At 56.9% G+C, this 27,834-nt stretch overlaps 1 protein-coding gene across 1 annotated transcript in view; it reads left to right on the forward strand.

The window, feature by feature from the left end:
* Positions 1–27,834, forward strand: part of CUNH6orf132 (chromosome unknown C6orf132 homolog) — a 40,476-nt gene that overhangs the window by 9,022 nt on the left and 3,620 nt on the right. Inside the window, exons 2-3 of the mRNA XM_056126418.1 lie at positions 4,019–4,125; positions 25,707–25,782. Of these exons, the coding sequence (XP_055982393.1) occupies positions 4,019–4,125; positions 25,707–25,782 (183 nt within the window). The remainder of the gene's footprint in view (positions 1–4,018; positions 4,126–25,706; positions 25,783–27,834) is intronic.

Consider the following 27,834-nt stretch of genomic DNA (forward strand, 5'->3'; position numbering starts at 1 on the left):
TCAAACCCGGGTCGGCCGCGTGCAAGGCAAACGCCCTGCCCCCTGTGCTATTGCTCCAGCCCCTGTTGGGTTCTGGTTTTGTCTGTTGGCAAGACCCAGCCCTTTCTGGGCGGCCAGGGGGAATCTGTTTTCTCGCCCTCTGCCCGCTGACCTCCGCCACTCATGGTCCCTCTCAGAGCTCAGAGCCCCCCGAGTGCTGGCGGGGGTCCCACCACTGCCCTTTCTCCTCCTCCCCTTTCCCTTCCCCCCTCCGACTCAGCCACCCCTCTCGGCACTGGGCAACGAAACGGCATTTCTCAGAGGTGCCCACGGCCTTCCTCCTGCCTCCGCCTCTCCCCGCCGATAAGTTTCCCGGAGAATAGCTGAATTCTTAGAAAGGGTTTTCCTGCTCAGAATCACCGTAGACCAAACCACAGAGCCTCCGAGCCAGGCTTGAGTCACAGATTCTGAGGTGGGTGGAGAGTCATTCGACCAGGGGGGGTCAGAGGGCCGCATCACCCTGGCCTCTGCCCTGGGCCTGGGCCAAGCCCTGGGCCCCTCCCACCCTTCCTGGTGCTGCTGTTCCGTGGAGTTCTCACAAGCAGCACCCCTGTCCCACGCAGCCGTGTGTCACCCAGTGCCAAGCTCCCTCTGAGCCCTGGAGCTCACACCTGCACCTCTCGGGAGGGTGCGTGTCCCCACTGCACTCAGTGAATGACAGAGAGATGCTTAGAGACCCTTTCAGACTGCTGAAACAGACCCCCTGGGAGCTTCCTTTACCCTGTAGTGCTCACTGGGGTCCAGCTCTAATAGCACTGTCCTCCCGTTCGTTGTTGGTCGATTTGCTCGAGCGGGCACCAGTAACGTCTCCATTGTGAGACTTGTTACTGTTTTTAACATATCGAATATGCCATGGGGAGCTTGCCAGGCTCTGCCATGCGGGCGGGATACTCTCAGTAGCTTTCTGAACTCTCCGAGAGGGACGGAAGAATCGAACCTGGGTCGGCCGCGTACAAGGCAAACGCCCTACCTGCTGTGCTATAGATCCAGCCACTCTTAATATCGTTATAACTGCCCCGGGGACCCTGTATCAGACCCCGGCACTGTTGTGAGTGTCTGCCTCTCACAGCTGCTGTTGCATGTCTGGGACCTTGGGACCTGGCACCACTGAGAAACAGCTGGGAGACACTGGTGCCATCTGCAGGTTCTTTTTTTTTTTTTTTTGCTTGTTTTGGGGCCATGCCTGGTGGTGCTCAGGGCTTACTCCTGGCTCTGCACTCAGGAATCACTCCTGGCAGGCGGCTCAGGGGACCATATGGAATGCCGGGGATCGAACCCTGGCTGACCATGTACAAGGCAAGCGCCTACCTGCTGTACTATCTCTCCAGCCCCACAAGCAGATTCTTGAAGCCAGGGGCAAGGAATAGGTGTGTCCAGTTATCTCTAGCTTTGTCCTTTCTGATTAAGCCAAATCGGTTTGTGTGTGTGTGTGTGTGTGTGTGTGTGTGTGTGTGTGTGTGTTATTGTTTTCTTTTTTTCTGGCGACATTCTTCAGTGTTCAGGGCACTCCGCGTGCACCCCAGCCCTCTAAGTGTCAGGGGGTGTGAGGAGGAAGCACTTGCAGAACTTGCCTTTTGGAGATCAGGCAAGAGATAAGGATATTTGGGTCAAGCACTTGCCGTGCATGTGGGACACCTCGGTTCCATTCCTGGCAACACACACACACACACACACACACACACACACATACACACACAAACACACTTAGTGAAAAACCTTCACTGGCTCAGAATTGATTGCATCCAGTAACTGGGGGCTCCCAGGACTCAAGCAAGCCCCCGCGGCCACCCAACGTGTGTGTGTATGTGTGTGTGTGTGTGTGTGTGTGTGTGTGTGGTGGTCCCCTGATTCCAGGACACCCTGACAAGCCCCACCTCTTTGGAACAAGTCATTTAACTTCCTTGCAGTGAGTTTTCCTAAATTCAGGGGACAAAGGGATCCCCAATGAATTCAGTGCTTCTCGTAGTAGATTCTGGTGAACTGCGGTGTTGACCATCCTTCGCTGACCCAGGTTTGATGCCCAGCTCCCCCATGTGGTCCCCCTGACTGCAGACCCAGGAGTAATCCCTGTGAGCCAAAAACAAACAGAGGTTCTACCTGCTCCGACAGGCCCCTGCCTCAGAGAGGGGACAGTTAAACCTGGGCCGTGCGTACATCTCTTTTGGGTGGGGAGTCCACCAAAGCATGTCCAGGGGCTCGCTCCCGTGTACTTGGCTGAGGCTGCATGGGGTTAGCAGAACTGGGGGCCCCTGGGACCCCTGCATGCCCGGTGTGTGTCCAGCAGGACATGTTGTTTTAGTGAAGCCGGGGATGGAACCCAGGTCTCATGCAAACAAAGCATGTGCCCTAGCGCTGGGCCATGCCCTGACCTATGCAGTGGTTGATTTTGCTTTGGTTTTGGTTTTTAGGCCACACCCAGCAGTGCTCAGGGATCACTCTGGTGGGGCTCGGGGGAACGTATGTGGTGTCAGGTTTGGCTGTTTGCCTTAGCCCCTGTTTTCTCTCTCTCTCTCTCTCTCTCTCTCTCTGGCCTATGGAATTTTTTTTTGGTGGGGGGCCCACCCAGGGGTGCTCAGAGCTTACTTCTGGCTCTGTGCTCAAGAGAGCACAGAGGGGGGCCCACCACATGGGATGCCGGGAATCGAATCATTCCTGGGGGACTGGAGAGATAGCACAGCAGGTAGAGCGTTTGCCTTGCATGCTGCCGACCTGGGTTCGATTCCCGGCATCCCATGTGGTCCCCTGAGCACCGCCAGGAGTAACTCCTGAGTGCAGAGCTAGGAGTGACCCCTGTGTATCGCTGGGTGTGAACAAAAAAAGCAACAACAACAACAAAAAAGAATCATTCCTGATTCTGCGGGACTATGCAGGGTGCCAGGGACTGAACCTACCTAGTAGCAAGCACCCCTCCTGCTGTGCTATCACTCCGGCCTGTGAAATTCTCCTGCATGCAGGTGCCGCTCCTGAGGGAGACTGGGTGAGGAAGGGCAGACGGTTGCTCCCTGGCTCCCCCCCCCCCCCCCCCCCCGCTTCCGTAGCAAACCTGAACATGGGCCCAGGGACTCCAGGAGGGAGAAATTCCATGGTATCATCTTTTCTCGGGAAGGGGCCAGTCACATTTGTCAGCCCCCACCTGGCCCTCGTGCGTACCCCACAGTGGCCCTCTGATGTTCCCATTGCACCGATGGGGAAACTGAGGCCTCGGCGGGCCAAGCAACAGGGCCAGTCTGAGCCAGGGCTGGGCCTTCTGCCGCGTTATCACATGGCCCCTGCTGACCCTCTCTGCCGGCCCCACCCTGGAGGCCACCTCCCCTGCGTGCAGCCCTACACGCATCCGTTGGAGGGGGAGGGGGGAGGTGTGTGTGCGCTCAAGGGTCTGGAGGGGGAGGGCTGGGCCGCTCCTCCGCTCTCCTTGTTCCAGATTAGAAATCCAAACACTTGAGAGCGAAGCTGACTTGTTTTTCTCCCGCTCTCAGAGATAAGTTGAGCTGGGGCCCAGGCCAGGTCTCAGAGGCCCCCTCCCCCCGCCCCGACGACGGCTGGGATGGGTGGTCAGGGAGATGTGGCTGCTGGGGCCCAAAGCCCAGGAACACAACTGCCCCCCACCCCAGCCCCTGCCAGTCCTGCTTGGGGCCGGGGCCTTACGTGAATCCCGTGGGTATCTGCCCCATCTCACTATTTATTTTTGTTTTGTGTCACACCCAGCGATGCTCAGGGGTTGCTCCTGGCTCTGCGCTGAGGAATCACTCCTGGCGGTGCTCGGGGGACCATACGGGATGCTGGGGATCGAACCCAGGTCGGCCGTATGAAAGGCAAACGCCCTCCCCGGCCCCCCGGATCTCACTGTTATGCCAGAGAGCTGAGTCAGACAGGCAGATCGTGGGGCCGGGGCTCCGTCCTGCGCACCGCGGCCAAGGTCAAGCTCATTTCCCTGTGCCTCTGGCCTCCGGCTCACCTCGTCCCTCTGTGTCTCCCCCAGATGGCATCTACTACGGAGACGGGCGCTTCAACACCGTGAGTGAGTGTGGCACGGCCACTCTGAAGGCGCGGCCGAGAGTGCGCCCCCTACTCACCTTCCTGCCACTGGTGAGTACCTTCCGCGCGGGGTGGGGACATGGGCTGTCCACCATGGGCCTCGCCCCTCCCTTCCCTCCCTTCCTGGTGCCAACCGCGAGGCTCAGGGCATTGGGGCTGGGATTCGGGGTGTCGGCCCTGCCGGGGTGAGAGCCAAGGACAGCCTGTGGGGCCCTGGACACAGGCGGCACAGTATTCAGTCCCTCCAGCTAAGAGGGTTCCGGTTCCGGGGTCACTCTTGGCTGCCTGTTTCGTGCCAGCTCACACTGCATGCGGGGTGTGCCAACTCTGGGCCAGCCATGCCACTCTCCCGCAGGAGCACGGAGCAGGGAGGGAGGAGTCAGGGGACAGAGCGATAGGCCAGGAGTCAAGGCAGGCTTCCAGGAGGAGGTGAGTCCTGACCTGTCATGAGGATAAGAAACAGGCACCCTTGGGAGAAGGGAACTGGGACAGGTATGTCTGAGTGTCTGCCACTGCAAACATCGAAACCTCCCGTCCGGAGCCCATAGCTGGGCCTTTCTTCGTTGATGAGACGGAGATGGAGAATGACAGCAATGTCACAGGGTCAGCCTCCTGGGGGAGGGTTCCGGGTTTTTCTGGAACACAGCACAGCCCAATAGAAACATCAGCGTGAGCTCATGTGTCACTTGAAAATGTCCAGCAGCACAGGGGTAAAGGCTCTGACCTTGCATGCTGCCAACCCTGGTTCAAACCCGCAGTACCCTATATGGTTCCTAAGCCCTGAGCACTGCCAGGTGTGACCCCCAAACAAACAGTAACAAACTTTTGAGCAGCTACGTTGAAAGCAAAATGGAACCGGGCCAGAGACCATCCAAAGGCCTGGAGCACAGGCCTGGCCCGCAGAGACCCCCTGGTTGGATTTCCAGCCCTGCAAGTTTCCCTGAGCACCACTAGGAGTGGCCTGGGGCCCTCCAGACGGCGCTCAGGAGACATTGTTCCCTTACCTCTGCACCCAAATAACAAGAAAAAAAGGTAAAGTGAACTTTAAAAATATATTTTACTGGGGCTGGAGTGATAGCACAGCGGGTAGGGCGTTTGCCTTGCACGCAGCCAACATGGCCAACCCGGGTTCGATTCCCAGCATCCCCTATGGTCCCCCGAGCAGCGCCAGGAGTAATTCCTGAATACATGAGCCAGGAGTAACCCCTGAGCATCGCCGGTGTGACCCAAAAAGCGAAAAAAAATATATATATATATAATCAAACCAGGGGCTGGAGCGATAGCACAGCGGGTAGGGCGTCTGCCTTGCACGCAGCCAACATGGCCGACCCGAGTTCGATTCCTCCGCCCCTCTCGGAGAGCCCGGCAAGCTACCGAGAGTATTCGATATGCCAGACACAGTAACAACAAAGTCTCCAATGGAGACGTTACTGGGCCCGCTCGAGCAAATCGATGATCAACGGGAGGGCCTTTACTTTACTTTACTTATAATCAAACCAAACCTATTCAATAGATGATGACTTCAGCATTTACTCCCCAAAAGGGGTCCCACAGGGAACTTTGCCTTCCCTAATCTTCAAACTGGTGGGACTTTGGGAACAGCCTCTCCCACTTCTAACAGCAACATTTCAAGGGGTCAGTTGACCACTGGGGCTGGTGGCCACAGCCTGAAAGATCTTGAGCCTCAAGGGTCTGCCCCAATGTAAACCCTAGGTTCTCTCCTGTCAGCCTGGGTCCTGGTGGGGACAATACTGTCCCTGGAGTCACAGCCTTGTCATTAGGGTGTGTCCCGCCCAGACCTGGGCTGAGTTCTCAGGACTCGCGGCAACCACTGTCCCAGGTGCCTGCCAGCCCAGGTGCGGTGTCCAAGTCACCTCCCTGTTCCAGCACCAGATTCCTCTGGCCAGGAGCCCGTTTCTGCCTGCTCCCACGTCTTAGTTCTCCTTAATGGACCCCCAGGCCCCCCTGAGGTGGACAGCCGAACACACCCATCTCTGGGAGAACAATCTCAAGTCGGGAAGGCGATGAGTGAGGGGCAGATAGCGCTGAGAGCTGGGCGGGGGGGCTCAGATTCAATCCCCCACACCACACGGTCCTATGGCGCCGCAAACCAAACCAGGGCAGATAAATAACAACCATGCAGAGACACTATAGAGAAACAGAGGAGGTACACCACCACCAAGAAGACAGAAAAGCCAGCCCTCTCCCGCCCCTCTCCACACACATCAAACCATTCCCGGAGTGCACAGACAAATGCGAATGAGATCATTCCCGTTTAATTATTTATTTAATTTTCCTTTTTGGGGTCACACCCAGCAATGCTCAGGGGTTACTCCTGGCTTTGCGCTCCGGAATTACTCCTGGCGGTGCTCAGGGGACCCTAGGGGATGCCGGGGATCGAACCCGGGTCGGTCCACGTGCAAGGCAAACGCCCTACCCGCTGTGCTATCGCTCCGGTCCCCATTTCCGTTGGTTTTTAATAAGACTTGAAACTTCACCTCTGATTGTTAAAGATAAATTAGTCTGTTCTCTCCGCCACAACACACCCTTACTCAGAACTATAGGCAGGTGTGCCCTGTTCCCGAGCGTGGGGGTTCCATCTCTTCCGGTTCCTGCCGCGCCGCTGGGCTCAGGCAGCTCTCCTGGCTTGGGGCGTCTGATGGGTGCTGCTCTGGCTATCTGCAGGGCCAGTGCCACTGGACAGACTCGCCCCCGGCTGGGGGGAGCCAGAGAACGAGCTTGCCCACCGAAAGGGGCTGGAGAGAGAGAGGACAGTGTGGAAGAGCCCGAACCCCACTTCTACCCCGGGGGCCCTGTCCCAAGCACCAGGAGGAATGACCTCTGAGCACAGAGCCAGGAGTCACCCCCTGAGCATGGCATCACTGGGTGTGGCCCCAAACCAAAAGGGAGAAAGAGGGAGAGAGATGCAAGAAAGAGGGTGGGGTGGAGGGCGGGAGGGGGCGGGCAGAGCTGTGGGACAGCAGGTAGGGAGAGAGAGAGAGAGAGAGAGAGAGAGAGACAGAGAGACAGAGAGAGACAGACAGAGAGAGACAGAGACAGAGAGAGACAGAGAGACAGAAACAGACAGAGAGAGACAGAGACAGAGACAGAGAGAGACAGAGAGAGAGAGAGGCCAGCCAGAGCCATAGCACAACAGGGAGGGTCCTTGCTTTGCACACTGCACACCCAGGTCCCATCCCTGGCATCCCAGATGGTCCCCTGAGTCAGCCAGGAGTGATTCCTGAGTGCAGAGCCCAGAGTTAGCCCCGAGAACTGCAGGCTGTGGCCCCCAAAGGAAACAAGAGAAAGAGAAAGAAAGAAGTTTGCTCCCTGCCCTGGCAAGGGGCGTTGTTGCGAGCTTGGCCCCTCGGGGTGGGGAGGGTACGGCCGTGGCTGGAGTTGTCCATTCACCCCAGGGGCCCGGGACGTGCTCACAGAGCCCCTGGCAGAGGTCCCAGACTTCTTTGGCCTACTGCCCTTGCCCTCTGTACAGAAAGAAATTCGCTCAGCACCCTCCGCCCTGCACGGCACCCACAGCTGCTTATTGGCCTCCCTGGATCACTTCAGCACGGGGGGCTGGGGGGGTGCTGGGCTGCCCGACCCACTTTGGGAACTCTTGGTCTCGAGTACCTCCTATCTGGGCGCTGCTGTCTGAGCCCCCGTTTTGCAGAGAGAAACATAAACACAGAACGGGCAAGGGGCTCGCTTGCCAGTCCCGGGGCCCGCCTGCCATAGACCTGGGACTGGAAACCGGGTAGCCAGGCTGCAGGTCCGTGTTCTAGCCGGGCGGCCAAAGCTGCCCCCGCACCCGAAGACAAGGAAGCCTAGAAGGGGTCATTTTTCCCGTGGGGTCCAGCCGGCAGAGCTCCTTTGCAGGTGACCCCTGTCCAGTCAAGGGTTTGATGTGCTGGCTTGGGTGGGAGACTCCTTCCCTTTCCCTGAGAGACCATGGGACAGCTGTCTGTCTTATCTGTCTGTCTGTCTCTCTGTCTGTCTCTCTCTCTCTCTCTCTCTCTCACACACACACACACACACACACACGCACACAGACGCACACCAAGTCACACGCACTCACTTTCGCTGCCAACTTTTGCAGGCCTCCCCGGAGCCTGCCTGAACGGCCTCTCGCAGATGCTACTGTAGATTAGGACCCCCTGGGCCCAGTGGCCCAGATCCTGAGGCCATTTGTGACTCAGGCCACAGGAACTAGAGCAACCCGACATCCCTCACCGCCTGCTCCTGGGCTGAGAGGAATCTGTCATCTCTTCCTTGGGCTCGGGGCCAAGCCCTTTGCCTCGTTCCCGCCGGGGCAGGACGGCAGGAGGAAGCACCAGCGCCGTGCGTGGGTGCGGGTCACACAGAGACACGGTTGCCCCCGCCCTCGGTGCCACGGTCAGGCCGGGCAAGGATCTGGGCTGGTGGCCCGGCCCTCCCCTCCCTTCCCACATGCACAGGGCACTTCCTCCGCGAGGCCACTCCGGGAAAGAGGAGCGCACGGTGGCAGCCCCCAGGAACCAGGACGGCCTGGGGAGATGGCTTCAAAGGATGGAGCGCGTCTGTGCCGGGCCCCCGGTCATGTGGCCTCCCAGGCCCCACGGGGTGCCATCCCGCTAGCCCCCAAATCACACTGCCAAGAGTAGCCCCCAGCCCCCTGGGCACTGCTGGGAAGGGCTCCCTTCAATAAAGGACCCTGGCAAAGCCCCCATCTCTACCTGCTCCCAGGCTGCCTTTCCAGAAGCTTCCTGGGTCTCACTGTAAGGGTGGAGGCAGGAAGCAGCCAAGGCCGGGGGTGGACGGTGCTTCTGCCAAACACCCACTCACCCAGTGTGCAGTGTTCCCAAGAGGGCAGAACAAAGGGGCTGGAGTAATGGCACAGCAGGTAGGGCATTTGCTTGGCACGCGGTTGATCCGCGTTCGATTCCCAGCATCCCATATGGCCCCCCCAAGCATTGCCAGGAGTAATTCCTGAGTGCAGAGCCAGGAGTAACCCCTGTGCATCGCTGTGTGTGATCCAAAAAGCAAAAAAAATAAATAAAAGAGGGCAGAACTGACTGGGGGAGGGAGGTGGCACGGGGGCCTCCCAGGGGGTCGGGGGTAGTAATGACCCCAGGCATAGTTGGGTGCTTTCAGCTTGTTCATGCAAAAAAGGTGGGTTGGGGGTTGGGCAGGGTGAGTGATTTTTTTTTTCCCCCAGGACAGGTAAGTCCTCTGAGGAGGACTGAGAAATACTCCTGCAGGTTTCCAAAGGCCAATTACGCAAGGTCATGGGGTGCCCTCAGCGCTGGGATGGGACCCACATGGGTCCCCAGGGAGCTGGCAGTTCTGGCTCTGCCAACGGGTTTTGGAAATGCTGAGGGCTGGTCCAGTGGGTGAGGCACCCGCCTTGCATGCAGCCGGCCTGGGGTCAGTCTCTGGAACCACAGAGGGTCCCCGGAGCTCAGTCCTAAACATAAGCTGGGTGTGGTCCAAAACCTTTTTTTTTTTTTAAATTCTCTTATTGGGCCTGAGAGATCTCTCATGGAGAGATTGCTTCTGGTGTTTGTGTGCAAGTCTCACATGTGAGAGCCCCGGGTTTGATCCCCAGCACTGCATAGTTCCCCAGAGCACTGTGCCAGGAGCAGCCTCCTAGAACTGCTGAGTGTGACACTTGTGTCTCTGGCCCTCGCCATCCCCACCACCCGGGTTAAAAAGAAAAAAAAAATCACAAAAGCAGAGCTGGAGAGACAACAGTACAGGAGGTAAAGCACGTGCCTTGCCTGCGACCACTTTGGCCTGACCCGGGTTCGAATCCCCACGTATGTTCCCTGAGCACAGAGCCAGGAGTAACCCCTGCACAGCACTGGTGTGGCCTCAGAAAACCAAGTGAATAACGATGATGAAAGAACTCCGTCCTAGAGGGGTGGGCTCTCTGGAGGGTCCGCCAGAGAAGCCAGGCCCTCGCAAACTGGGTGGTGCTCTGGGGTGCTCCGGATGCCCTTGGCATGTGAGTGGGAGCAGGGATGAAACTCGAGGCCTTTTGCTTGCTCTGGGCGCTTCCTGCGACACAGAACCACTGTCTGGGCCTCGTCCCCTGGGGCTTCCTGAGAGCAGGGCTGTGCAGCGCTTCTTAGCACCCACACCTCTCATCCATCCTCCAGCCCCTTCCGTCTCCCTGAGAACTTCCTGTTCCAAGAACTCACATTCGTTCGTTCGTTGGTCTGTGAGCATGAAAGCCAGAGCCCGGGAAGGCAGGGTAATGCCAGGCCAATGTGCTCCATCAGGCCTGGGCGGCCCCCACCCGGGTTTCCTTCCAACCCAGTCCAGTCCACACCACCTGAGCCGGGTCCTTGAGGGTGATCGGTCCTTTCTGCCCATTTTCTTCCACCTCCCGGGGGGCCTGGGTCGGGACCTCCAGCCATAGCCGGGCCAGACTTTTGCTGTGTCCCTGAAGTAGTGGGCAGTCTTAGGGAGGGCTGATCCTTCGTTGGGGGCTTCCCTCTTCCCTCTTGTCCCAGGGTTCTAATCCAGCTCTCCCCAGGGTGATGCATATGAGGGATTAAAAAAAAATGCCGAGGTGGCAAATATGACGAAACTGGCTGGACAGGCCCCTGGGGGTGCCCCTGGCGATGAGAGCTCCCCGGATCACCCCACCCTCCATGAGTCAGGAGGGCCGGGCTGGGTCTGTGGAGGGGGTGAGCAGGGCAGGGCAGGAGCACCACCTGTACAGACCCCACCCCCCCGCCCTTCCCTCCCCTCCCCTCCCTCCCCTCCCCTCCCCAGCCCAGCTGCAGGAGGGCCTCCTTGGACAACACCAGGGTTCCCCAGGGGCTGGGGCTGGCGCTCCAAGGGTGAAGGGGCCGTCATGGGACGCGTGTGTGAGGGCACGGGGTCAGAGCAGAGGTGGCCTTCCGGCCCCCACAGCGGCCCACCCTTGCTGTTACCCACAGCTCCTCTCACAGTGAAGGCCTTAGCGTGAACCCCCCAAACGCCACCCTCATCCTTTGGTGGGGGCACACCCAGTGGTCTTCAGGGCTTACTTCTGGCTCTGTGCTCAGGGATCACTCAGGTGCCGGGGATTGAATCTGGGTTGGCCGCATGCAAGGCAAGCCTTTTTGCCCTGTGCTGTTCCTCCAACCCCTCCACGCCCCTCTCCTGGGCACCCCAGGGGTCCAGGTGGGTAGCCCCCAGGCCCCAGCTCTGTTGCCTTCAGAGTCCCGAGGCTCAGAGGCACCGAAGTGGGGAGACTCCTGGATCCAGATGTGCTCTGAGGGCATGTCCCCTGGGCCCGTCGGCACCTGTCCCATGCTCCCCGCGAGCACAGAGTCCAGGGTGTCAAAGTGGTTCTGGGATGGACATAGGAAGACGGGGTCACAGATGGCCTGCAGGAGGGTTTGCCACCAGGACAGAGGGTCCAGGCAGGCCAAGAGGCCCAGGGCAGCCTCTGGATCAAATGCTAGAAGGCTCCGAGAACCTGCACCGAGGGAGCCTCCTGCCCCCCCCATTTTACAATCCCCCCTCAAACAACTGGCCCGCCTTCGCCCAGTGGGGAACAGGGGGCGCTTGGAGGGTTTCCTGCCCCCCCCTCTCGCACCCTGGCCTCTCCCTCATCCCTGCAGCCCCCATCCCACCATGGGTCACCCCCGAGAGGTGCAGCAGGATCCCGTCTGGGAGCGTTGGCAGCCAACTTAGCTGACCTGTGTGTGCCCTGGGTCAGCTGGGGGCTGCCCACTGGCCCCGCCCCTGCAGACGCTTCTTGGGGGATGGCTGGGCTGAGGAATCCCAGAGGATGTGTGTGTGTGTGTCCAGACATGGGGAGGCCCCGGGGGGCAGGGCCGGCAGTGGGGGGGTTCCGCTGAGGCAGGCCTCCACAGCTGCCCCTGACCGCCCAGAATTTCCAGGGGGAGGCCTGACCAGACTGAAACCGTGCGGCCTTCCTCCTTCCTGCCTTTCCCTCCTTCTCCTCCCCTCCAAATATTTGCAGTCGAGAGGGCGGAGGTGGCGTGGGAGGACTGTGACTCAGGGACAGCGTGCAGGCTCCCACGGGTTGAAGCTGGGTTCAGCCCTGAGCAGAAAGCAGCGAAGAGCAGAAAAGGGCCTGGTCAGAGCCCAGGTCAGTGGGTAGGGCACTAGCCTTGCACGCAGCTGACCAGAGGTTGGTCCCTGGCAACCCCTACAGGCCTCCAAGCCCACCAGGAGTTATACTTTTTTTTTTTAAGTGAATCACCGTGAGATGCAGTTACAGACTTAACAAACTTTCGTGCTTGGGTTTCAGTCATACAATGATCGAGTACCCATCCCTCCACCAGTGGCCATTCTCCACCACCACTGATCCCAGTAGCCCTCCCATCTCCCCGCTCCCCATCCTCCACCCCCCCCCCCGACCCCACCCCGCCTCTGTGGCAGGGCATTCCCTTTTGCTCACTCTCCTTTTGGGTGTTTTGGTTTGCAATCGAGGTATCAAGCGGCCATCATGTTCAGGCTATAGTCTACTTCCATCCCGTCCCAAGTGGACCCTCCGATCACCCTTTACTTGATGGTCCCTTCGCTATCTGAGTTGCCTGTTTCCCCAGCATGTGAGGCCGGCTTCCAAGCCATGGAGTAATTCTCTACTATTCTTGGGTGTTAAGTCGCCAGGAGTAATAATTGAGCAGAACCAGGACTAAGCCCTGAGCACAGCCGGATGTGGCCCAGAAATAACAATACAGAAACAAGACAGGAAGGGAACAGAGGGTTCTGGGTGACAGGAGTCACCACAGAGAGTAACCAGCCCCTTGGGATTCACCTAGCAGACACTTTTCCAGGATGGGGCCCAAACCCGAAGACTTGGGCTTGGGGTGTGGAGGTGGGGTGAGCCCGGGTGGTGGCTTCCCGGGTCCTCCCCAGGTGGGCCGCAGCCCCTGAGAGGCCAAGGGAGGCGGAGGCACCCCCATTTTCCAGATGAGGACACTGAATCTCAGAAGGCATCAGAGGGGTGCACTCTGTGCTTTTGGCCACGGGTTAACAGGATTGATTTCAGATCTAGTCTGACTCCAAAGTTCACATGGAACCACTAGCCCAGTAGCACTGATTCTTTATCTTTTCCTCTTTTTTTTTTTCCTGATGGTGTCTTTTGATTTTTGAGCCATACCCAGCCACGCACAGAGCATGGGAGGTGCTCCTGGCGGTGCTCTGGGGGACTCGAACCCAGGCACAGCCTGAGCTCAGCCCACTGAGCGATCCTGCTGCCAGGTTTTGGTTTGTTTGTCCTTTGGGGCCATACCCAGCTGGGCTCAGGGCTCACTCCTGGCTCTGAGCCAGGGAGCACTCCTGGTGAGCACTGGGGATTGTGTGGGATGCCAGGGATCGAACCCGGGTCACCTGTATTCCATGCAAACGCCCTCCCCACTGTGCTATCAGCTCCAGTTCACTCCGTCTCAATTTTTTATTTTTTATTTTTTTTGCTTTTTGGGTCACACCTGGCAATGCTCAGTCAGGGGTTACTCCTGGCTCTGCACTCAGGAATGACTTCTGGTGGTGCCCAGGGGACCATATGGGATGCTGGGAATCAAACCTGGGTCGGCCTGGGTCGGCCGCGTGCAAGGCAAACGCCCTACCCGCTGTGCTATCACTCCAGCCCCCGTCTCAGTTTTTTAAACGATTGTATCAAGAGTTAAAAAAACAAATGGCAAAAACAGATGTTGTTGAGAACCAAGAAGCAGCGATAAGTACCAGGAAGAACGTAAATCTCCGAATGACGTTCCCACACACCCCTCGCCCCTGGACCTCGCCGGGTAACTGCATGTCCCAGGCGCTGGTGGCTTGAACGGGCAGCTTGGCCAAGCTGGGGAGCTGGGGGCCAGCCTGCAGCCTCTCTTTGAGGTGATCAGTGATCTTGGCTTCTGGGTGTTGTCCGAGAGTGGGGACAAGGAAGGGCCCCACCTGGCTGGGCTGGGGCTGGACTCTGCCCCAGGCCTCGGCAGGGAGTGGCTGTGGCCAGCTGGGGCAGTGGCGGGGCAGAGGGAGGCGGTTTGCGGCGCTCCCAAGCTCACCTGCTTGTCCTGTGTCCGTGTCACTGCGGCAGCCCGGCCCACCCCGCTCTTGAAGTGGAGAGACACACCCCCAGCCCCTGAGAGTGCTGAGGCCTGGGCCAAGCCCTGCCGGCGCCCCCCGGGGCTGGGCCCTGTCGTGTTCCCACGCCAAGCACGCTGCATACGGGGCAGGGCCCAACCAGCTCCCCAAATGACTGCATCGGTGCCCATGTCCAAAGCAAGCGGTGACCTCACGTCCAGCCCTGCCTTCTTTGGCATCATCCCCTGGCTCCAGGAAAGGGGTTAGCCCTTCCCAGCCCCCGTCCTCCTCTTCCCAAGCCCCACCTGCCCCCCCAGGCAGAGACTTGCCCCAAGACAGGGCAGTGTCGGGGCCCAGCATGCCACCATCTGGAGGGTTGTCCACAGGGCTGAGGCGAGCCAGACCCAGATGGATGCCGGTGGGGGACCTGGACACACAATACACAGGCCTGGGTGGGGTGAAGCAATGCCTCGGAGCATTTCTGGAAGGGACCAGGACTTCTCGAGCAACGTGGCTTGGCGCCAGAACTCCTGCTTTCTGCCTGTCTGTCGCTTTGTACCAGTCATTCAGTCCGTCCTGCAGGAGTTTATTCACTGCGTGAATAGCTTACTCGCTGCATAACACGCGCTCTCATCAAACAGTCTCAGAGCACAGCGGGTAAAGCACTTGCCTGGCACGGGGCTGACCCGGGTTCCATCCTCGGCATCCCATCTGGCCCCCTGAGCACTGACAGGAGTGCAGAGTCAGGAGTAGCTCCTGAACATCGCTGGGTGTGGCCCAAACAAACAAACATGGGGCTGGAGAGAGAGAGAGTTCAGTGGGAAGGACACTTGCCTTGTCCATGGCCAACCAGGGTTCAATCCCCAGCACCTCATGTGGCCCCCACCCCCCACCAGGAGTGACCCCTGGGTGCAGGGCCAGGAGTCAGCCCTGAGCACTGCTAAGTGTGGCCCCAATTTTCTTAATTCTTTTTTTTCTTTTTTTTTTTCTTTTTGCTTTTTGGGTCACACCCAGCGATGCACAGAGGTTCCTCCTGGCTCTGCACTCAGGAATTACCCCTGGCAGTGTTCAGGGGACCCTATGGGATGCTGGGAATCGAACCCAGGTCGGCCGCGTGCAAGGCAAACGCCCTACCCGCTGTGCTATCTCTCCAGCCCCCTTCATTCATTTTTTTAAAAAAATTCACTGAACTTCCCCTCTGGGGCAGTCCTGTGCGGGGCATCAGCCACATCCTCGCCTCAGACTCATCCCCCGCCATCATCCCACCACCGAGCTGCTGGGAAGGGCAAACCTCAACTCCCCCGTTGCAATGGAAATAGTAACAAGAGCACCCATCGGGCAGTGGTCAGAAATGAATGGGGTGACCCCCAAAAGGAGAGAGTGAGAGGAGAGAACGGGGTGGCGGTTGCCTGCCAGAGAGGCAGACTGGGGTGGTGTGTGGGGGAGGGACCATGGGGACACTGGTGGTGGGAAATGGGGTGCGCTGCTGTTGGGTGTGGAGGGGTGATGGAACAGTGTGGCTGAAACCCAATCATTGTAACAAACCCAACTTTGTAACTATGTAGCTCATGGTGATTCCATTAAAAAAAATTTGTTTTTGAGTGAATGGGGCAAGAGATTGGAAATGCAGGACATTTGCTGGCATTTTAGAAATCTTAAATTTAAAATTTTAATTTTTTAAATTTAAATTTAATTAAAATTTAAACGAATCAAAATTTAATTAGATTAAAATTGTTTTTTTTTTTTTTGCTTTTTGGGTCGCACCCGGCGATGCACAGGGGTCACTCCTGGCTCTGCACTCAGGAATTATCCCTGGTGGTGCTCAGGGGGGCATATGGGATGCTGGGAATCGAACCCGGGTCGGCCGCGTGCAAGGCAAACGCCCTACCCACTGTGCTATCTCTCCAGCCCAAAATTTAATTAAATTTTAAATTTAAGTTTCGTTAAAATTTTTAAACTGTAAATTTTACATTTACAAATACTGGCGACAGTAAGCAGCGGCCGGCAGTCCTTTTCCGGTGGTGCAGGGGGTTTGGCCCACATCCGGAGTCCTTCCTTCCTTCCTTCCTTCCTTCCTTCCTTCCTTCCTTCCTTCCTTCCTCCCTCCCTCCCTCCCTCCCTCCCTCCTTTCCTCCTCCTTCCCTCCCTCCCTCCCTTCCTCCCTGCCTCCCTCCCTTCCTTCCTGCCTCCCTCCTTCTCTCCCTCCTTTCATCCTTCCTTCCTTCTTCCTTCCTTCCTTCCTTCCTTCCTTCCTTCCTTCCTTCCTTCCTTCCTCCCTCCCTTCCTTCTTCCTTCCTTTCTGTTCAGCCAGGGGCTGCACGTAGCAGTCTCAGGCTCACTCCCGGCTCTACACTCAGGGATCACTTGGAGGCGTGCAGGGGACCAGATGTGATGCCGGGGATCAAATCTGGCTTAGCACATGCCAGGCAAGCACCTGCCATAGCACAGCTCCTGCCCGTTATTATTATCTGTCTTTTGAGGGGCCGTAATTTAGCATTGGGGGATGCTCAGGGATCACTCCTGGTGATAGTTGGGGTTCCATGTGGTGCCGGGAATCTAATGGGGGCCAATCACAGGGGTGCTATCTCTCTGACCCCTTAACTTTTATTATTATTTTTTTGTAATGCTGAGGCTCAAAACATGGTTTCCAGCCCAACAATAATCTTTTAAAAACTTATCATTTTCTTTTTTTTAATGTAGGAGTACTGCCATTTATTCAGTCACTGATTAGCTGATTGAATTGGGCATGAACTCCACCTTACTTTTTTTTCCACAGTTTTATTTATTTTTCGTCTTATATTTATTTGTTGAATCACTGTGGGAAAAGTTACTAAGCTTTCAGGTTTAAGTCTCGGTCATACCATGATCAAACACCTCTCCCTTCACCAGTACTCACTTTTCACCACCAAGAACCCCAATATACCCCCCTCCCACCCCACCCAATGCCTGTGAGGCAGATGATTTCTACTTAACTCTTCTCTACATTGATTTACCTTCATCATTTTGACAAAAGATGCACCATTATTGTTTAGAATTTCATCCCCCCCCCCAACAATCAGAATTGCTGAAAAGGCATTGTGAAATACTTTGTTTTCTATAGCTGGTTATGAGAATCATATAATGTTGCGCGGCCGCTATTGTGGCCATGTAATTTTGGATTTCTGCAAAGAGCCAGATAATTTAGAGATTGGTTTCTGTGTGTCTGGTGTTATGGTCGTGCCAGAGAGCCTCTCTTGGGGGGTAACTCAGGACCTCAGTAGGGCGTGAAGGACAAGCCAGTACCGACCCCCTTCCCATGAGACTGCAGTTGCCCTGTCACCACCGGCTCATACATGGCTTTCCTATAAGCTCTGAGGAGGCGGCCACCTTGCTGCTGGGGGTGGGGGGTGGGGGGGAGACTTATCATTTTCAAGGGCTAGAGCAATAGCACAGCAGGTAGGGTGTTTGCTTTGCACATGGCCAACTCGGGTTCAATTCCCAGCATCCCATATGGTCCCCCAAGCACCGCCAGGAGTGATTCCTGAGTGCAGAGCCAGGAATAACCCCTGTGCATCGCCGGGTGTGACCCAAAAAGCAAAAAAAAAACACCTTATCACTTTCATCCTTTTCAAGTGTGCAATTCAGGGCATTAACTAGCCCATCTTGGAGATCAGAGTGAGGGCCCCACACAAGGCACCTGCCTTAACACTGAGCCATGCTGACCTTTCACCTTCTCTCTGTTTTGTTCTGAGGGGGCACTGGCTGTGCTGGGCATCCACTCCCCGCACTGTGCTTGGGGGCTGCTGAGTGCTAGGGAGAGAACTGGACCTCCATCATGCTCTCAGCCTTGCTACCAGCATCTAGAGCCTTCTCTTTAAAACCAGCCCTAGACTAACACCCAAGAATAGCCGAGATAAGTACCAGGAGGTTCACTCCATGGCTAGGAGGCCAGCCACACATACTGGGGAAAAGGCAGCTCAGATAGAGAAGGGAGCACCAAATAAAGGGTGTTTGGAGGATCCTCCCAGGAGGGGAGATGCATGTTGAAAGTAGTCTATGAACCGAACATGATTGCCACTCAATGCCTCTTTTGAAAACCACAGCACCCAAAAGGAGAGAGAGAACAAAAGGGAATGCCCTGCCACAGAGGCAGGGTGGGATGAGGGGGATGGGAGGTGGGAGGGATGCTGGGATCCGTGTTGGTGGGAAATGGGCACTGGTGGAGGCATGGGTACTTGATCACTGTATAACTGAAACCCAAGCACAAAAATTTGTAAGTCTATAACTGTACCTCATGGTGTTTCACTAATAAAAATTTTAAACAAAACAGAAAAAAAAAGCCCTAATGTGAGAAAATCGCAAAATAGCACAGTTTCCCAGAACCTTCCCCGAGCCTGGCACCGTGGCTGGATTCGTTCCTTTCCCCTGATGCAGGCAGCTCCTTCCCGACCATCCTCGGGGAAGTCCTGGTGTCCCGTTACTCTTAACAGCTCTGAGCGTGGCACCTCGGAACAGGGACAGTCCCTGTTGCACAACATCAGGGCTTTCCTAGATAGGAAATTCCTGTCTCAGCACCGCTCACGTTCCACAGTTGCGCTGTGCCCTCGAGGTCCTGGGTGGCACAGCCGTCCCATGCCCAGGATCTGGCTCAACACTCCTGCATGCAGGTGTCACCCCTGGGCTGCCTCTGAGTTTTCTGGGGCGCAGGAAGGCAGATCGGGATATGCGGTACGCAAGGATCTGGTGCAGCCCCTCTCGGGACCTTGTCTCAGATGCGGAACCATGAGTGACCGCTCTGGGCCAACTGCCTGGGTCCCTGCCAGAAGCTTAACCCGGGATTCCCCGCCCAGAGCAGGAGCGGGAAGAAGAAGGGAGAGGGCTCAGTCCTGGGAGGCTGAGACTTTGGGACCTGCCCCAGGGCGGGGGTGGTAGAGGGCCACAGCGCTGCCCCCAGGCCGGGAGGCGGTGGTGGTATCCCGGGACAGCCCCATATGTGTGTGGCAGGAAACAGATGTTTCCACCGAGGGTGGCCAAGCCCCCTGCCCAGGCCCCAAGTGAGGGCACCCCTCTTCCTTCCCTCACCCAATAGCGTGGAAGCACTCGGGGTGCCCAGGAGGTGCTTCCAGGGTTCCAAAGAGCTGGGCTTTGGGGCTGGGGTGATAGCACAGCGGGTAGGGCGTTTGCCTTGCATGCAGCCGACCCGGGTTCGATTCCCAGCATCCCATATGGTCCCCCAAGCACCGCCAGGAGTAATTCGTGAGTGCAGAGCCAGGAGTAACCCCTGTGCATCACCAGGTGTGACCCCAAAACAAAACAAAACAAAACAAACAAACAAAAAAACAAAGAGCTGGGCTTTGACTGTTTTCCATGTGCCTTTTTTTTTTCTTTTTCCCGGGAGTGGGTAATGGGGGTGGAGGAGTCCTGGTGGTGCTAGGGATCACCCTGGCAGGGCTCAGGGGACCACATGTGGTACCAGGGAGGAGACCCGGCCTTGTGGCCGACCACCTGGTCCCTTTGTGGGGAGAGACTGGCAGACCCAGCGCCTGGTCCAACACGGCGCCCTGGGTGGGAGTGTTGTTTGAACCTCATCACGGCCCTGCAGAGGAGGGCATGTTATCTCCAGGCTTAAGCAGAGGTGGGCAGGTGAGTTGGGGTTCCGGGTAGGTCAGCCCTCCCTGAGCGGCCCGGACCCTGCCCTCTGCTCGCCCAGCACAGGGGCTAAGGACGCCAGAGGCTAAGGGCCCGCCCCTCTACTTTCCAAACTGAGGAAGGCTGGAACCTCTAGCCGACAAGAGCAGAGTGTAACTACCTGATGGAAGTTGTTAGTGATCAGCGATGTGTGCGTGAGTGTGTGTGTAACGACAGAAGATCTTGGGACAGCTGTCTGATATGCTGGCCTGGCCTGCTCCTGGTTCAGAATCACAGGTTTTGAGAGGTGTTAAAAATGAGTGGTATTATCAATGAGAGTTGAAATGATCACTCTGGACGGACAGGAACTGGGTGCTGAAAGGATGTCAAGAGAGATGCAGGATACCCCTTCAATATGAATATTGTAAACATTAGTGTCTAAAAGCAGGGGAGGGGGGCTGGAGCCATAGCACAGTGGGTAGAGCGTTTGCCTTGCACGCAGCCGACCCGGGTTCGATTCCCAGCATCCCATATGGTCCCCTGAGCACCGTCAGGAGTAGTTCCTGAGTGCATGAGCCAGGAGTAACCCCTGTGCATTGCCGGGTGTGACCCAAAAAGCCAAAAATAAATAAATAAAATAAAAAATAAAAGCGGGGGGGAAGAAAGGAGAGAGAGAAGGAGAGAGAGAGAGAGCGAGAGAGAAGGAGAGAGAGAAAAGGAGAGAGAGAGAGCAATGCCTAGTGTCTGCCCTAGAGGTAGACCCTGGGGAATGGTGGGAGGGAAACTGAGGACATTGGTGGTGGGAAATGTACACTGGTGAAGGCCTGGATGTTGGAAAATTGTATGACTGAAACCCAATCATGAACAACTTCGTGGCTGTGTATCTCACGGGTGACTCGAATTTTAAAAAGGAGGGGGAGAGAGAATAACATTTGAAAAATAAAAACGGGGAGAATTCTAAATAACAAAGAGAATAAGAGAAAAAAAATTTAAAAAAAAAAAGAGAATAAGAGGCCTCGAGAACCAGCTTCAGGGCTGGAACACAGGCTGGGCTTTGACTGTTTTCCATGTGCCTTTTTTTTTTTCTGGGAGTGGGGAGTGGGGGTTGGGGAGTCCTGGCAGTGCTCAATCCCCAGCCCTGCCTGACCTCAGCACCCCGGTGACGCCCTGCACCTCTGGGCCAGTACTGAACTGACCAGCCTACAGACCCAGCTCGTGCGTGCTGGGGAGTGGACCCCTGAGCACTGCTTAGGTGGCCCATTAACAGAACAAGACAATAGGGGCTGGAAATAGCACAGTGGGTAAGACCTTGGCTGTAGCTGACCTGGGTCTGATCCCCGGCACCACATCCGGTTCCCAGGGGCCACTTCCGACAGCGAAGCGTGTGCACCGAATCACACCACAGCCCAGCGTGTGTGCCACCTCTGTCCTCACAAAGGCAGAGCGGAGGAAAGCGGGGCAAAGAAAAGGAAACAATGAAAATGTGTTTGGGGAGGGGGCTGGAAATAGCACAGCAGGGAGGGCGTTTGCCTTGCATGCGGCCGACCCGGGTTCGATACCCTGCATCCCATATGGTCCCCCGAGCACCGCCAGGAGTCATTCCTGAGTGCAGAGCCAGGAGGAACCCCTGAGCATCGCCGGGTGGGACCCAAAAAGCAAAAAAAAGAAAAAAGTTAAAAAATTAAAAAGTGTTTAGGGGCCAGAGAGATAGTACAGTGGGTAGGGCTCTTGCCTTTTGCATGGTCAACCCCGGTGCGGTCCCCAGCCCACGTATGGTCCTGAGCCTACCAGTAGTGATCTCTAAGTGCACAGCCAGGATTAAGTCCTGAGCATCACTGGGTGTGGCCCCAAAAAGCAATAAATAAGTAAATAAATACGTAAATTTTTAAAAAAATATAATGTGTTTTAAGTCAGGAAGCCAGGAGGGCCAACACCATTATCCAACTGGTGAGAGAACAGTAAAGCCTGGATCCTGGAGTTGGAACGGGAGCACAGCGGGAGGGGTGCTTGCTTTGCACGTGGCTGACCTGGGTTCGATCCCCAGCATCCCCATCTGGTCCCCCAAGCACCTCCGGGAGAGATCCCCGAGCACAGAACCAGGAGTCAGCCCTGAACACCCCAGGGTGTGGCCCAGAAAAAAAATAAAACAGTAACAGAGACCTGGTTCCTGGCTCCAAGCAGCACCCGTGCAACGGGAGGGCACGGGGCAGACCCAGACTGACCAGGGAGCCAGAGCTGTGAGCTGGGGGCAGGCCAGGTGAGGACTCGCAAGGACAAGACAGGACTCCTCCGTAATGAGCACAGCTGGCGTTTACTGGCCCATTACTCCGTGCCGGCAGCGGAGTGCGTTGTGTGTGTGGCATCGTTTGATCTTCCCAGCCTCTCTCGAAGGAGTGGATTCTGGTTTCTCCCCGCTTCCCTTTGCTGCTTTGATGACGGGTTCAAGGGAGATTGGGTTTTTATCATCGTTTCATTGGGTTCAAGGGACTCGCAGTCACTGCCTGGAATTCAAGTCCGGCCCGTGGAAACCGAAGCCAGTGTTCTCAGCGCCTTCCCCAAATCTGTCATCGCTCCTCCAGGGGGGCCTCCTCTCCTCTCTCCACCTCCGCTAATCCCTGAAGAAAGAGCGGTTGGTTTGGTTTTTGTTCCCGAGACCTTATCTGGTGCTGCTGAGGGCCCTTTGGCACCAGAGCAGGAGAACAGCGGGGAGGGATCTTGCCTTCCAAGCAGACAACTTGGGTTTGATCCCTGGCGTCCCACACGGTCCCTTGGGCACCGCCAAGAGTCATTCCTGGGTGCAGCGCCAAGTAACCCTGAGCATCACTGGATGGAGCCGCACCCCGTCCCCCCAGATAAAAAGCACAGACATCTGACTCACGATTTTTAATTTTTTAATCATCATCATCACTATTGTGTTTGGGTACCTCCATGCTTCTCAGGGGGTATTCCTGGTTCTGTGATCGGAGTGACCCCTGGTGGTGCTGGGGATTCTAACTAGGGGCAGGGGATGTGAGACAAGAGCCTTCACCCCTGGACTCTTTCTCTGCCCAGCACCCCACCCCACTCCAATAGCCCTGCACTCAGGGGTCTCTCCTGGTACCCAGGATCAAACCCAGGTTGACCAGGTGCAAAGCAAGTGCCCTACCCACTGTATTATCTCTCTGCCTTTCCTTTTTTTTTTTGGTGGGGGAGGACTACATCCCACCACCTCAGAGGTGACTCCTGGCTCTGTGCTCAGGAACCACTCTTGGTGGTGCTTAGAGACTATACGAGACGCCCAGATTGAATGGGGGTCTGCCGGGTGCCAGACAAGCTTGTTACCCCCGGTACTCTCTCTCGCCCGCCTTTCCACCCTGCCCCTTATTCTGTGATGCTGGGGATGGAACCCAGCACCTCCCCTATGAAGGCCAGTGATCCGCTGCTGAACTACCTTCCCAACTCTAAAGGATGCGAGTTTTTCCCCTTTTTAGGAGGGTGGGGTGGGGGATGGCATATCTAGTAATGTCTGGGGCTTATGCCTGGCTCTGTGCTCGGGATCACTCCGGCCAGTGCTCAGGAGTCCATTATGGAATGCCAGAGAAAGAATCAGGGTCAGCCGTCTGCAAGGGGCAATCACCTTACTCCTATACGATCTCCTTGGCTCCAGGATGCGAGTTCAGAGCGGCAAAGAATCCAGGGTGTGAGCACCACAGAGCTGGGGTCGGAGCCGGGGGCAGGCAGAATTCAGACAAGCCACCACCAAATGTCTCTAAGTCCTGGTCATCTCATCTGATGGGGGGGGTCTAGCCTCTTGTCCACAGGGCAGAGGGGGGTATCTGAGATGGTGTGGTCAGAACCCAGAGGAAGGGGTAGTAGTTAGCAATGGAGGGTGGGAGGGACATAGCCCGACCACGAGGAGCTTTGGGGCTAAAAATGGAACTCTGTCGGGGCTGGAGCGATAGCACAATGGGGAGGGCATTTACCTTGCGCAGGCCGACCTGGGTTCAATTCCCAGTATCCCGTGGGGTCCCCTGAGCACCGCTAGAGGTAATTCCTGAGTGCAGAGCCAGGAGTAACCCCTGAGCATCACCGGGTTTGACTCTGTCACTATCACTGTCCTCCCGTTGTTCATCGATTTGCTCGAGCGGGCCCAGTAACGTCTCCATTGTGAGATTTGTTGTTACTGTGTTTGGCATATCGAATACGTCACGGGGAGCTTGCCAGGCTTTGCCGTGATACTCTCAGTAGCTTGCCGGGCTCTCCGAGAGGGACGGAGGAATCGAACCTGGCTCGGCCAGGCCAGCCGCACGCAAGGCAAACGCCCTACCACTGTGCTATCCCTCCAGCCCAGGGTGTGACTCAAAAAGCCAAAAAAAAAAAAAAAAAAAAGAGATGGAGCTCTGTGGGGCGAAAGCTAGAATGTGGGCTACCGTCACTGGTGAGTGGGAATCCAAAAGGAGATGGGCCTTGAAGCCAGGTCACTGGGAACCCAGGGAAATGCCCATAAAACACGCTTCTGCGGGGCATTTGCTAGCGTATGAGGTTGGGGGCGGGGCGGGTGCAGCTCTGGGGAAAAATGAAAATTAATATGTATAAGCCGGCAGCTGTGTAAACCCATTGTGGTCGGCTGATCAGAAGGGCGTCAGCGGCGCCCTCAGTGTTCCAGGGCACGGCTGTTTCTGCAAGTGCCCAGTGGAAAAGAGGCAGGCGGGAAGGCTGGCCAAAGGGTCTGGCCTTTAACTTGCGGTCAGTGTGGGGAGGTGCAGTGGGGTTTGCCTATTGTGTTTTATATATTAGGATCTGCCCGGCTGTGCAGTGGGCTGCTCAGGTCCAGAGGCTCCGGGTTCCCCCCGGGGGGCCACGCAGTTCACAGACTCAACGCCGAGGCGTCACGTGTATAAGGCATTTCCTCCACCCTTTCAAGCTCTCCGGGTTCTGTTGGTTGATTTTGGTTTGGTTTGGTTTCACACCCAGCAGTACTCAGGGCTTACTCTGGGGTCTGCGCTCAGGAATCGCCCCGGGCAGGCTCAGGGGACACTGTGGGGGGTCAGGGAGCTCCAGCCCCTGATGCTGTTTTCATTGAAATTGCATCCAGATGCAGCCAGTGGTTACTGTTTTCCAGTATGTATGTGCAGCTTTGCCTCCTGACTGAGGTTTGCGACCACCCAAGGCACTTTGGACATACCCAGAGGGGTGGAAAATCGGAGTCGCGGGCTGGAGCGATAGCCGACCCGGGTTTGATTCCCAGCATCCCATATGGTCCCCTGAATACCGCCAGGAGTGATTCCTGAGTGCATGAGCTAGGAGTAACCCCTGTGCATTGCCGGGTGTGACCCCCCCGCAAAAAAAAGCAAAAAATAAAGAAAAATCAGAGTTACCAGATACACACTCAAGATGACACTTTTCCTTCTTGTTTCAGTGTCATACTGCAAATAGCAGATAACTTTTCCACTTAGTGCCATGCAGTCTTGGTTTAAAATGCCAACATAGGTGGGCTGGAGCAATAGCACAACGGGTAGGGCATTTGCCTTGCACGTGGCCGACCCGGGTTCGATTCCCAGCATCCCATATGGTTCCCCAAGCACCGCCAGGAGTCATTCCTGAGTGCATGAGCCAGGAGGAACCCCTGTGCATCGCTGGGTGTGACCCAAAAATTTTTAAAAAAAGCCAACATAGGTGCCAGAGAGATAGTATAGGGCTAAGGTACTTCATCTTGTACACGGCCAACTCTGGTTTCAATCCCTGGCATAAGAACCAAAATGAAGAATAATAATAAGCAGAAACACTCAAAACACCGCCGCAAACCAAGGCTTGCCAGCAGCTAAGAGCAGATTTCCTGCAGGGCACTGATGCCTCCGTAGCGACTCTCCACGCCCTAGAAGCCTCCCGCTTTCCACTTTTAGGAGTCGTGGGTTAGGCAGCCATCAGCATCGCCGTCGGGTTTGCTCTGCCGCGTGGTAGCCACCCAAGAAGGGACCGTGCCTCTCTGCCTCCCTGCTAATCTCGCTGCTCCCTTGCAGAATGCCCAGGAGAACCATGGACTGGCTGTCCCCACCCCCTCCGTCCCAGAAGACTTTGCGGACAAAGAAGTGACAGGTAGGAGGAACAGCGCTCGGGCCGGGGTCTTGGGGCTCTTTTCTTCCGCCTTGTTCCCACATCTGTGCTGCTTCCTCCCGGACCAGAGCCGAGTCCACGGGTCCCCTGGGCAGGGGTGGGAGTGGATGGGCGGCAGTGGCAGGGCTGGCGAACTTCCGGGGGGGGGGGGGGGGATGAAGGCGAGGGGCCCAGGACAAATGGGAGAAGGAGGAGAGGTGGGCCCTGAACCACTGTCCCCCACCCCCCGGCTGCCAGTGACCCACAGCAATTCCAGGGACAGCTCACGAGGAGTCAGGGGCACAGGCAGGTCCCTTCTCAGCTCCGAACCTGCCGTGATGGAGCACAGACAGTACAGCATCGGCTTGGCATGCCGGAGCCCCAAGTTCAGTCCCTGCCACTGCCAAGGTCCCGCGAGCACTGCTGGGAGCCACCTCTGAGCACTGCCCAGTGCGAGGACACTCTCGCTCCCCCTGAAAATCAACCAAACCTGCCCCTAATGTGTACGTCACACAGAGAAAAAAATCTCCCGCCGGACTGGGAGTTTGGCCCCGTCTTCTTGGCTCTCCTAGACCCCACCCTCGGCCAGTGCCCTTCCCGCCCTCCTCTTTTGCTCCGACCCTCCTCCTCTGCCGTCTTCCCTGGGCTTGACTGGGACAGCGCCCCAGCACCCCTCTGATTTCCTCTCCCCAGATCACGCCTCGCCGAATGCTGTGTTCCCTCATTAACATGCTGGTTCCTTCTCTCCCTGCCGAGGAGGAAACACAGGTCTAGGGGCTAGGAAGCAGGGAAGCGGCTCCCGTGATGTGTGTGTGGGTCTGGGCACCACCTGCCACCTGCTCACCCCAGAGCACTGTGATCCTGGGGTTCCCGGCACTCAGGGACCTGAGCACCTTGGAGTGTGGCCCACAGAGAATTAACAACACAGAGAGGACTCAAAGTGGGGTGGGGAAGGCTTTGCGGGCAGGGGGCCTGGCTTCATCCCCTGGACCACGTGAACTCCACAAGCCAGGAGCCGCCTTCCAGCAAAAGGAACAACAACAAAATAGCCTTAGGGGCTGGAGCGATAGCACAGCGGGTAGGGTGTCTGTTTGCCTTGCATGGGTTCGATCCCCAGCATCCCATAGGGTCCCCCGAGCACCACCAAGAGTAATTCCTGAGTGCAGAGCCAGGAGTAACCCCTGAGCATCACCAGGTGTGACCCCAAAAGCAAAAAAAAAAGCTTTAGGCAGCCTTGAGTGTTTTGGGGTGCTCTGTGCAGTAGTGCTCGAGGACTCTGGGCCGAGTTCCAGAGATAATTGGTCTGGCTGTGCAGGTCTGACGGTTACTGTAGAACTGGGGAGGCCACGGCACTGGGGGTAGGGGGGAGGCAAGCATCGCCAGGGACTGACCTTGGGACCTCCGTGTGCCAAGCCAGAGCCAGGGTTCTGCTGCTCTGCCTTCTGGCTCCAGGTTTTGGGGGCTGGTGGGTCAGTTGCAACCCACCCCCCACCCCTACTGTCCCGCTGTCCGTCCGTCTGATCTTTCTTTTTGTTTGCTTTTGGGGTCACAGCAGTGCTCCGGGGTTGCTCACGGGCGCTGCACTCAGGAACCACCCTCGGTGGTGCTTGGGGGACCATACAGGCTGCCAGGTCGGCCACACGCCAGGCAAACAAACACCCCACGCGCTGGTCCTATCGTTCAGGCCCCGCTGGTGTGATCCTTGAAGTCAGAGAGCTGGGCAGACTTCTTTGTTAGCTACCCAGAGAGGATCCCTCAGAGATACTGTCCCCAGGGACTGGGAGGTCTGCAGACCCTGGGCAGGAGGCCGGAGGTGGGGGGGGGGGGGGGCTGAGCCCGAGAGCCCAGGGCTGCATCAGCACCTGTGCACACCGGCCAGGTCACACTCCACATGGATCCACAGTCCCGAATATATGTTCTGGGAGGTGGACAGCTGGCCCCGCCCCTGCGCTCCGGGAAGCCCGCAGGTCTGCCTGCTCCTATCTGCAGACACTTCACTGCCTGCCGAGCTCTGCACCCAGCCCTTTCCCTGCACTCAAGGGAAGGCTCCCTTGT

Source organism: Sorex fumeus, unplaced genomic scaffold (genome assembly GCF_029834395.1).
Source record: "Sorex fumeus unplaced genomic scaffold, SorFum_2.1 ptg000061l, whole genome shotgun sequence".
Taxonomy (NCBI): Eukaryota; Metazoa; Chordata; class Mammalia; order Eulipotyphla; family Soricidae; genus Sorex; species Sorex fumeus.